General features: G+C 36.5%; 1 protein-coding gene across 1 annotated transcript; it reads right to left on the reverse strand.

The window, feature by feature from the left end:
* Positions 1-3,075: 3,075 nt before the first annotated feature.
* LOC107861770 (ribonuclease D-like) lies at positions 3,076-12,052 on the reverse strand. Its single transcript, XM_047410146.1, is given in 12 exon segments — positions 3,076-4,177; positions 5,396-5,438; positions 5,794-5,839; positions 5,842-5,910; positions 6,308-6,340; positions 6,343-6,520; positions 7,262-7,308; positions 8,167-8,263; positions 9,979-10,029; positions 10,121-10,252; positions 10,851-11,026; positions 11,888-12,052. Coding segments are annotated over 12 exon segments (981 nt in total). The 5' UTR covers positions 11,946-12,052; the 3' UTR covers positions 3,076-4,126.
* Positions 12,053-12,427: the final 375 nt, after the last annotated feature.

The raw sequence follows: 12,427 nt of genomic DNA on the forward strand, positions 1-12,427 counted from the left end.
TGTATTTTAACATTACTAGAAAAAAAAACTTTTTTTTTAAAGAAAGATATAATAATATTCAAATCAATTTATACACCACGCTCAATTACTTCGTTGAATATCTATTACCTTCTATCAATAGATATTTATGATTCTACCATATACATTTAGGTAGATGGTCAGATTATTAAATTATATACACCGGACTATTCTATCGACAAAGACATGGTAATTGGATAACTCTCACCTAGCATCTTTTGTCCCCAATAGAATTCAGTCGTTATGTCAGCTTTACGAGCAAAGTCCAATATTGATAGTTAAAAAGGAAAATTTAAAAAGTTACGTATGATATTCTTGAGAGAGTTGGTATGAAGTCTTAGCTTTCGGAGAAAAGCACGATGACTTGACACGAAACATACAACATCTCACAACCTATATTAACAATGTCTTTGAGTTGACTTAACCTAACAATTTGATCTCACTACAGATGCAACACTCGGACACTAATTATTTTGACACGAAATATAGTTTTATGCGTAAAAGTCCACTAAAATTGTAACAAAATAGTAAATATAATGCTAAAACCTTAGAAGATTAAAACTCACACAGTTCATATTCGAGTAATTTTCACCCCACTTTATTTACCGCTAGATCACACCTTTTAGTGACATATATAGCAGCAAAATATCTTGCAAACAATGGGAAATCGTAGCTAAGATAAAGCCAACTAGGAGGTTGCATTGTATCTTATACAAATGATGAAAGAGAGAGAAATCAGTTTTGGATCAAAACAATAAAACAGAAATGTGATCTGCAAGTAACAGGAATTATAGATGTTAGTTGGATCATTTTTATTTTTCTACATTTGTTTAAATTACTATTTTTATTTTTTTTTAACATCATCTACTTTAATGTATACGTACAGGTCATGAATTGAAGTTGCTTCAAGTCTTGAATGCTTTTGTCATTTATCCGTGGGGGCAATGAGAAGTTTCTTTATGATATAATACAAAATATTTTTGGAATTTAGCTGAAGTAAAAGACAACCCCAGTAAATCACAACAATAAAAACAATCTAGAACTGGACAAAAATATTAATACAGGATTGATTTGTTCAAAGATTGTGCTCACACTGTTTAGACAAAGGGATTTTGATATAAAAAAAATTCAGCTAATCCATAAAAAATTCTCCACCTAGTTCATGTTTCCAATTTAATAGTTTTTGTTTTAGTAAAACTATTAAGAGAAGTGAAAAAGTAGAATGAGTATTGGACATATAAAATAGAAGGGCATAACACGTAATGTGAAAAAAAAAATGATAACTAGCTAGTTCTAAATTCTAATGGAGGAAAGCACTATTACCATTAAATTGAATAGCAACTAGAAAATTTCATAAATAACTTTAGAGCGTTACTACGAGACATAACTATAATTTGCATATTTACGAAACTTAACATTGTTAGATGCTACAATTTGTCGTATCAGTTGTATCAACGAAATAGTTATTTTTATGTAGTGGATATCATCTGGCTTGAGCAGATATCAGTTGTATCAACATAACTCTATTAGTTGAAAACTCGCGAAAGAGTTGTAAATTGGTGTAGTTTCTACAAAACCCAAAATGCAGCTACAATCATAATTTTTTGAATGGAAGCTACCTATCATAAATACAATCTAATAGCCTATTTGACCAAACTTAGTTTTCTCTCAAAGTGCTTACTTTTACTCGAAAATGTTTATTTTGTAAAAAAAATAAGGTGTTTGGCCAAGCTTTTGCACAAAAAATAAGTGTTTCTAAGTAGTAGAAAAAATATTTTTCTTACAAGCTAAAAAAAGTAGTTTCTTCTTAAAAGCACTTTTGAGAAAAATACACTTAAAAATAATTTTAAAAGGTTTGATCAAACACTAATTGTTGCTCAGGAATCTTTTTAAATTTATTGATCAAACAAAAATTGGTTATCACCAAAGTGCACTTCAACAAAATATTTTTTTTTAAAATAAAATGATTGTAGATATTTGGCTAAACAAGCTATAAATATTTACCACGATCCTGTAATTTCTTCGAAATGGAGATACGAGTAGTTAATTTGGGCCGATCCGATTAATTAAGGTGCTCATTAAGATGAGTTATCGGCCCACAGAAGAAAAGTGGTCCATCCGTAAATGTCACCATCCAAAACTAAATGCCTTCCGCGTTAGCCGACCTGTGAACTTGTCGGCTTCCATGACGTCACTTTCAAGCCGATTGATTTTATCGGCTCAATGGGACCCACAAATCATTTCTAGCAGTTTCAAATATAGTCAGTATAAAAATTCTTATCCTTGAGCTACCCGTGAACACAACATCCTCATGTACACGTGGAGGAATTTAGTGGTTGATTACAGTGCCAGGTAGACATTTGTCACATGGGAAAAAATCAATCATAGCTGCTGATTTGGAACATCTCCTATTGATTCTCTTTATGATTAGAATTAGTGTGTAGTATTTGTTTTGATATCATCAGCATATGATATCCATGATTGACAGTTGATTAGTTTATTCTTAATGATCATGACAGCAGTCAAATTACTTTGTTTAGGTTATCTTGTTGGATTTCCTTCTATTTCCCGTATCGTTTTTGATTGGGAAAAGATTTGAAATTCTGTTGCACGAACAATAATCCTAAAAAAATACATTGTAATCTAGTATTTAGCATTCCTTAAAGAGGAATGATAAGTATCTAAGTCCCAACACACTTGATTAATCATTGATTAAGGATGCAAAGAGCATAGAAAATTGCAATGTCTGTCCTTGAGTTATTGTTTAATTGTCCTTGTAATATAACATATTCAACCTTTAATTAAATAAAACGGATGAGTTCAATCCAACTTGCTTATTGCTTATGACTGAAGCAAAATGGTTATTTGTTGTTTGTTAGTCTTCAAAACTCGCATTGAATGAGTTGCATCAGTCTCTATTTTTGAGCTAGGGATACACTATATCCTCTCGTGATCCCCACTATGTGGAACTGTTTTTCTCAGAGTTCGTGTTCCCATTTACTAGAAATGAACAACCACACAAGTCAGCAAGGACATAGATAGGGAAAACACCCAACATCAAATCAAATCAATGCAGCATTCAAAGAGGTTTCTTTGTATTGTACAAAACATTTGCTGTACATACATTGTACTGTGCCCTCTATGACAAATTCAATGGCCTCCTTTTGTCCGCAAGCTTCAAAGTCACCGTGTGGTCATGTGAAGAGGGTGGGGGCTAGCTTTTATCTCCTTCACAATGTTTCTGGAACTAACCTTCCCATGGATCCCACTACAACAATTACAACTACATTCTTATAGTCCACTCCTATCCAGTAGTATTCTCAAAATTCCCAAGCTGGCCATTTCGTGGGCATGACAATGACCCCTCAAGACCACTCCACCAATCAAGTTCACAAATGACCAATAGAACAATGTCTAACTCGTCCTAAAATTCTAACCATCCTTCAGAAATAGAAGTATTAGGGCGGGTGCTAAAATAAATTCAAATTCATGTGTAAACCAAAATAAAAGTAAAGCAAATACCAATGTAACTTCAACAAAGATGCATTGATTTAGCACCCCCATCCAATATGAGACAAAATGGCATGGAAGATCAGGATGAATGTCAGCAAAAGAAGTGAGATAGGTTTCACTCGAGTTTGTTTAGCTTGTGTTAATCGAGTATTATATATGTAAAAGCTCTGGCTTCCAGGTGCAGCAAAAAGGGTTATCTCACAAGTCACGACATCCGGCCCCAAAAAAAAAAAAGGAAGCTGTCATTCTACTAGTTAGCTTGCACTTTTGATGTATCATGTTACTCAACTTCTTCGTTTCCCAGGCTAATTTTAACGCTCTAAAATGCAATTCTCAAGGCATTTTAAGGGTGCAGACAATTATTATGGAATCCTTTTCAAGTAAAATATTTTTAAAGGATAAATTGGGACTCATCTGGAGCTCGCCTCGGTGTGGGGACAAAAACCTTGGGCCAGAAGTGTGAGGCTCTTGTCCCGCGAGACTTGGACTCAAGCTCCCAAACATACGCTGTGAACGAGCCCAATGCGACTCATCCCACCTTCAAATTTCTTAACTAATCCTTGACTTTTCTAAAATCCTTTCACTGATCACTAATCTAAAGTTCGAGAATATTGTAACTCAAACACAGGGGTCCAAGGATGAAAACCTGAACAAACAGGGAAGATTGGTTATACATATCAAATCAACACCCCTCAACCCATTTAAAAAGAAAAAAAGAAAAAGGAAGCTATCATTCTACTATTCTAGTTAGCTTGCACTTTTGATGTATCATATTACTCAACTTCTTCGTTTCCCAGGCTAATATTAACGTTCAAAAAATGCAATTCTCAAGGCATTTTACGGTTGCAGACAATTACCATGTAATCCTTTTCAAATAAAATATTTTGAAAGGATAAATTGGGACTCATCTGGAGCTCGCCTAGGCTGGCGACAAGAACTTTGGGCCAGAAGTGTGAGGCTCTTGCAGCGCGAGACTTGGCCTCAAGCACCCAAACATACGCTGCGAACGAGCCCAATGCGGCTCATCCCACCTTCAAATTTCTTAACTAATCCTTGACTTTTCTAAAGTCCTTTTCAATGACCACTAATCTAAAGTTCGAGAATATTGTAACTCAAAATTGGATCTAATATCACATATAATCCGACTAAGAACACCATAAGAGTGAATACAGAAACTTGTCTGAGAAAAATCTATCTTCATTTTGCTAGGTTTTCACATTCAATTCTCTATATTTGCATCTCCAAATTTTGTTTCTCTACTCTAACCACGTTGATAATGACAGCAACATTGACCTTTTGAGCTATGGAACTTGTTTATTAAATAGTCAAGTCTTAGCAATTAACAGATGCAAATAATTCTAGTCAAATTCTACTCTTTTAGTGAGGGATTATAGTATTCAAGTTGCTTCTTGATTTATTAACTTATTGGAAGTGCAACGTGATGGGTGTATTATGCAATTATGAATTATTTCTATAGGCTAAAAGTCATTTATTTGTCTAAAACTTGGTTGTATCTAAAACCAAAAATACAATAATGACAAGAGTAGTCTTTTTTTTCCCGGGGGAAACTGCTACCTCCCATCAGCACAAGTATCGGGTCACTATGTTCATCAAGGCTTGGACAAATGGGAAGAATTCAACTAGACTAGTGTTTTTGCCTCTGGTGAGATTTGAATTATAGTACTAAAAATATTTCTAGAAACAATTTAACATGAAAATTCTCATTTACATATAAATGTGTATGGTTTGTTTCTTACCACATGTTTCAAAAGTTTTTCTTTCTTTCATAAACTCCTTGTCCAATCAGACCACCACATATTTACATAAATTCAGAGGGAGGGAGTACATGTTTATATTTACCAACCTTGTCTGGCGCTCCCTTTGATCCACCGATTACGATTTCTGCCCTGCAAAACGTTTCATATTAGGGCCCACTAATAGCATGTTTGACCAAGCTTCCAAGTATTCTTCGAAAAAGTACTATAGGAGAGTAGCAATTGGTGTTTGGCTGATCAATTTGAAAATTGCTTTTGTCGCTATTAGAGCAGTAATTTGTACTTGGCCAAGGTCTGAAAAGTGCTTCTAGAAAAAAACTATTGCTATTGCTCAAAACACATTATTTTCATATAAGCTTGGCCAAACACTTCAATTCTCTAAAGAAAGCGCTTTTTGGGAAAAACAAATAAGTACTTTTAGCTTCAATCCTTAGCCAAACAAGCTATAAACCAGCAAATAAGAATGATTAAAGGGAGAGACTATTACTTGCATGATTCTTTGATTGACAAAATTGAGGATCCTTTTCTACCAATTTCCCGGGTGGCACATCAAGCACGGAGAAAATCTCGTCTTCCAATGTATCTCGTTCCACATTGAGGAAATCTGACAAGACGAATCACATTTTAGTAGAAATGCACTAACATTTTATTGGTTGATAATGTCTAGAAATTTGATAAGCTGCAGACTTTCACAAATTAAATTTTCAAAATCATGATAGTATTTTCAATTCATATCTCCAAAATAGGCTAATCCAGTCAGCCTTCCACTTACATGAAACACATCCAACACTTCTTGTGTTATACTTTTCACGGGCAGCTTAATTCTCTACTGACTAGGTGATCAAACCCAGCAAAAGTCAGGACAAGGCTCCAATGCCTTAATATAATTATGAAGGATAAGAAACTTCTCTGATTATATAAAAGAATATCCAGACAAAACAACATATATGTTTTGGCACCACTATATGCATTCATGACCTTGGTAGAGAGCTCGAGATAACCTGGAATAGAAGGAATTGCTGGCCAATCAGTTCGTTGTCACTAATGCAGAAACACCGACAACAAAGTGAACCACGAACTGCAAGTCTCCATAGTGATTGCTCACTCAATTTCTCCATCATCTTATGGAATACGTATGGAAGAAATCGAACATCATCAGCAGCTGCACGGACCATCAGATCAGATAATGGTCTGTAGGCCCAAAACTGAGGATCCTGTGGAAAAGGGAATTAAGCCATATGATTCTAGAAGGTACATAAACCACGGGCCCACAACACTCTGCAGAAGAGGGAGTACATAAGCATGGAAAGATGCTCCATATAGTTATTCTAAGACAAACATGAATTTGAGAAGTGAAAGGTTGCCATCACGTATAACAGAGAAAAACCTGAAGCCTTTTGGCTAGTCTGTTATCTAAATGCAGTCCATTTATTTGTGACCGACCACTATTTTGAAGAGCCATGAGGTTTCAGGTTCAAATCCTAAAGAGAAGAAAAAAACATTGTGATTTCTTCCCATCTGCCAAGCCTTACAGGCAGAGTTACCTGATAGTTATGCTGGTGGAAGGTAGCAAGTATCTAGTGGAATAGTTGAAGTGCATGCAAGACATACCAGATACTATCGTAATAAGAAATAAAAAAAATAAGCTATTTTGAAGAGGGCATAGTTAAGTGTAGCAATAAACAATAAAAACCTTATCAACAAACCCATCCCTTGCAACTCTTAAGTATTAGGTGGCTATTTACCAACAGCAGCCAGCAGGGATTTTTCATCTTATTTTTCTACTACCAAAGTTTTTCAAAACCTCTTGGCAAAAGGGTCCAAGAACTTTCTCAAAACGATCTTTTTCTCCTGTAAGGCTTTTAACTGTGGTCTGAGAATGATATCGAAGTACGCATGTTCCACATGGTAGGAATGTCAACTGAATAGGAGAAATAGGTAAAACAGAATCCAACCTCCTTCAGAAGAGAACGGATTTCTTTTTTCTCCACATATGATATACCTGCAATCACACAAAAGAGATACAAGGAAAAGGAAAGTGTATTAGCAACGTTAATCTGTCCATGAACTTCTATTTTACAACCGACAATGAGAAGCTTGACATATCAAGCTTTTCCTACTCATGATCATCATTAAAGTTCATTGAATGCCCTACGTTTTTATGAGCAAAAGCAGTCAGAGAGAAGAGGCGATTAGAGCTACAATCCACGGGAAGTGCAAAATATATTTGAGGTTGTATTGTCACTTGTCAGTAACAAGAAGAGTCCTTGCTGTAGAACTATAGAATTGTTGCTTCATTTGTTTTCATCATTTATGGTTTAAAGTTATGAACTAACCAGAAAAGATTGTTTGATATTCATGACCATAACTTCTTGAAATGTGCATATTAATCTGTTCCCTAGTCAAAACTTACAAACAGTATCAATTTCCAATGCCATCTCTTAATATGCATAGCTAACACATGGTGAAAACACATTCCTCAAAGAGAGATGCACTTCAAAGAGGAAACTTTGCAATTCTTTTCTTTGGTCTTTAATGATTAAAGACCACAAGAGCAAGCATAATCACTACCAGAATCCTAGATGATGTCTTCTATTATTCTTGGCACTATCAGCTGTCGTTTTGGAAAAAAAAATACAAGAATCTTATTTATTTATTACCGAAAACCATAACCAGTGACTCTTATATTTTCTAGGACTAGTTCTCAAAACCAAATCAAAATGTTTCCAGGAATCAAAAAACAAACCAAACTTAGCTGGTCATCCAGTGGGAGTTCTTGCATTTAACCACTCAACATTCAGATATTTGGTGCAATCACCACATGGGAAAAGGTAAAGAGAAGCTGAACAGGGCATAGTACCACAATAGCGTGGATCTCCAAGAAGGCGCACAAAAGAGATATGGCCATCTGGTGCGCTCTTCTTCCCCATCTGTTCCTCTATCAGATAATAAGCTATCTGTACCACATAGAAAGATAAGCAATCACTGTAATATAAAAGCAACTTTCTTTCGCTGTTGGAAGTAAGTTAATATTAAGGAACTCAATAGGCATTAAATAAACCATATCTGAAATAAATAATCAGTGGGAAATGATTCATTTAATAATCCAAGATAGATTTTTACTGCATGTTGGAAGAAGTTTATCATCATCGGCAGCAACTAAAAGGAAAAGTGTCTGTAACCGTATTGGAGCAGGTTGGATGAAGTGGAGGCTCGCCTCGGGAGTGTTGTGTGATAAGAAGGTGCCTCTTAAGCTTAAAGGCAAATACTACAGAGTGGCAGTCCGTCCAGCCATGCTGTATGGAGCAGACTGCAGAGTGTTGGCCAGTCAAGAACTCCCACATTCAAAAAGTAAAGGTGGCGGAAATGAGAATGTTGTGTTGGATGTGGACTTACTATAGGGGATAGAGTTAGGAATGAGATTATCCGAGAGAAGGTGGGAGTGGCTTTGGTGGAGGACAAGATGCGGGAAGGAAGGCTGAGATGGTTTGGGCATGTGATGAGGAGGGGAACGGATGCCCCAGTTCGTAGGTGTGAGAGGCTAGCATTGGATGGCTTCAGGAGGAGGAAAGGCAGGCCGAAGAAATACTGGAGGGAAGTGATTAGACATGACATGGAGCAGCTTCAACTTACTGAGGACATGACCCCAGATAGGAAGGTGTGGAGATCGCGGATAAGGGTAGAAGGCTAGGATGAGTGCGTGGGTTGTAGTGAGTAGTTAGAAGAGCTCATGTATAGCCGGGTTAGCAATCCTAGGACTGTGTCCATAGGTAGGAGCCCCTAGTCAGGAGGGTTTGGGGGTGGTGGGTGCCTTTGGTCTGTGAGTGTATGTTACTACTAGGTGGTTGTCCTATTCCAGATGTCCTTTTCTTATCTCGTATTTCATATTGCGCTTATTTATCTTATTTCGTATTGCTCTGATTTCTATTGTATTACGTCTTATTCCTTATTTATGTTATGCCATACATCCTGCTTCATGTTTCATTACGCTCTTGTTTACTATTCTTTATCTTGAGCCGGGGGTCTATCGGAAACAGCCTTTCTACTTCTTCGGAGGTAGCGGTATGGACTGCATACATTTTACCCTCCTCAGCCCCCACTTTGTGGGAATACAAAGGATTTGTTGTTGTTATTGTTGTTGAGCATCTCCTAAATAATCAGTGGGAAATGATTCATTTAATAATCCAAGATAGATTTTTACTGCATGGTGGAAGAAGTTTATCATCATCGGCAGCCACTAAAAAGAAAAGTGTTTGTCCCCAAATTACCATATAAAGGTCAAAAACAAATTTAAGATTTCATCATTTGAGCATCTCCTAAAATTAGATACAATCTCCAATAAGTAACAAAAGTAATGCAGTAAATTTAACAAAATATTTTTTTTGACGAAGTAAATTTAACAAAATATAACGAGAATATATACTAGCAAACCCCGACTAGAAATCAAAACTACACGGCTGGGAAATCAGCACAATCCAGTGAACAATAATAAGAAAGACGCCATACGTATGAGGTTGTAGAAACGAAAACACGCAATGAGTATTCAAAGAGCCAGATTAAACAGCAGGAGAGTAATGCGTGAATCACTTATTACTTTTGTTAAAAGGTATTGCACGTGATAACAGGAGAAACTAGTAGTCAAGTGGCTCGAAAGAAAGCACCAGAAGCTAACCTGGGTATCCATAACATTGTGCAACTTGATACCAAACTGATAGTATAATGCCTGAAAAAGACAGAGGAAAAATGTGACAAAAATGATAAAAGAGGGAAAGAAGGAACAAGAAGAGATTAAAAGAAGTTCTATAAGACCTCACCTCACTATCCCGTTTGCAGTCGAGAATAACTTTTGTGATAAAGATAGACTCAAGAGCAGGCTTGCAGGCATTAATCAACTCTTTCCCACCATGAATTGCATCAACCAAGTAAATAGCATCCGGAAAAGCAAGCTGTTAATTTAAATGAGGAAAGGTCAATCATAAGGTAAATAACATGGCCAAACCCCACACAAATTGCTACCCATAACACCATAAACTTGGGAAGCTAAGCATGGAATCACCTAACTACCAACCAAGACAGTCAGTTTACACATCTCACAAATTTTACACCCGATTGGACTTGGGATGCAAAATAGATGAGCTTTTACCAATGCCCAAAATGGTCGATTTTTGACAGTGTGCTTGAGTACAAGCCTTGACATCTCAAACTCGGGCACTGAACCCATTAGTTTGGAACAAAGCAGGTATTTGATTTGGATGCACAAAGTCTAAAAGATGATTATAGCTATGGTCTTCACATTCTGCTATTGTCAGGCAAGGGAAGTTTAGGAGATAATTCTCTGGATGTCTGCAACTTATACAAACTTCTTCAAGAAATGTACCCATGGCAATGCATATTTGCTTCGCAAGAAAACATATAGTATTAAGTAAAGTTACTCATAATAGACTTACAAAGCTACTATTGAATAACATCATAACATCATAGTATTGGAAATCAAGCGAGGCACGAAGTTGGCATCTACTCGAACATGTGAGAACTGAAACAAACCTGCACAATACAGAGAGCTCCGTATCTACCAAGGTCAACACCATCGCAGTCGAGTCCAACAACCAACTCATTTTTTGGGGAAGGGTAGAGAAATGGGTCCGGAAGTTGAGATTCATGGCTGATGATATAAATGGGGACTGGTTTAAGAACTACTTCATCATCTGCATGCCTATCACCTGCTCAAATGCATGATAAGTAATAAGAATATTGCCTTGCAACTAACATCACTATCCAAAAAACACTAATCACAAGAAAATGAGCAGCAAAAACAACAAATGAATACTATGATTATCAGGGGAAAACACATGCTGGTGGATTTGTGGCAAGATAGCAATTACTGATTACAACAACAACAGCATACCCAGAATAATACCATAAAGTGGGGTCTTGGAAGGGTAGTGTAGAGTGTACGTAGACCTTACCTCTAACTCAAAGGTAGAGAGGTTGTTTCCAATAGACCCTCGGCATAGCAATCACTGATTGTGGTATCAAAACATAAAAATCATGGAACCATATAGCAACAGAAACTAAAACCCTAACCTCAACACTGTTCTAAAGCTTAAGAGTCATAGAAACTTGAAGAGGAGTTAATGGTGTTTTAAGAAGAACAAAACTAATAACATGGAAACTCGAGAATGATAAGAACTAAGAAATAGCACCATCCACCAATATCTCCCCCCACTCCCCTCCCCCATTTGCAAATTTCCGGTAGAGTCAAATCCAGAATCTCAAAGGCAGAAGGGAAAGGAAAGAACTAGGGAGCTAGATAAATCATTACAGTATACGGATAAAGGAAAACGAACTGATGTCCACCAACTACACCAATAAATCCCCCCCCCCCCCCCAAAAAAAAGCCCTAATCATTCCCAAAACAGCACCACCATCGGAGTAAAACTACGTAGAGAAATCTTAATATCTCAGTTGGTTAGCTACGTATACTTTCACCCTTGTTAGCGAGGGTTGGATTCACCAACTTATAATCAGTTCCCCCATTTCCCCTTAACAAATACTAACAAAGTATTGGGGATAAAAGACACCTGAATTGGAGGAAGGCAAAGGAATGTAAGTCTGGTGAAGACTAGATGCTAAAGCCATGTTATGATCAAACTTTTACATATTCATATGTGCATAACTACCAGTGCTACTGTTCAATGGATACAAACTAAAAAAAATGAAGCACTGAAAGAACCCTAAATACCTGCAGAATGGTACAGTGTGGGGGGTCGGTCGCTGCTAATGCTTTTTGCCTTTGCCGTACTTTTTGTCTCTTCTCTCTCTCTCTCTCTGCTTAAGCGGAGCAATTTGCATGTTATGTCTTGCGCGATGCGTCTGTTACCCCTTTGTTTGGATGGTTGTTGCTTGGGAATCATTTGGTTGGGTGACAAGTTACGAAATTAGTTATTTCCAGATTATTTATTTTATCAAGGTGAGATAAAAATTAACACTGTAATTATGGGATAATTATTTTCAAAATGGGTTATGTTAAGCATTTTATACTCTCCCTTCATTTTATTGTAGTTGACATTTTTTTAAAATATTTGTTTCAATTTAATTATGTCTTTGATGAAATCAAGAGA

This window comes from Capsicum annuum, chromosome 3 (genome assembly GCF_002878395.1).
Source record: "Capsicum annuum cultivar UCD-10X-F1 chromosome 3, UCD10Xv1.1, whole genome shotgun sequence".
In the NCBI taxonomy this organism is placed as follows: Eukaryota; Viridiplantae; Streptophyta; class Magnoliopsida; order Solanales; family Solanaceae; genus Capsicum; species Capsicum annuum.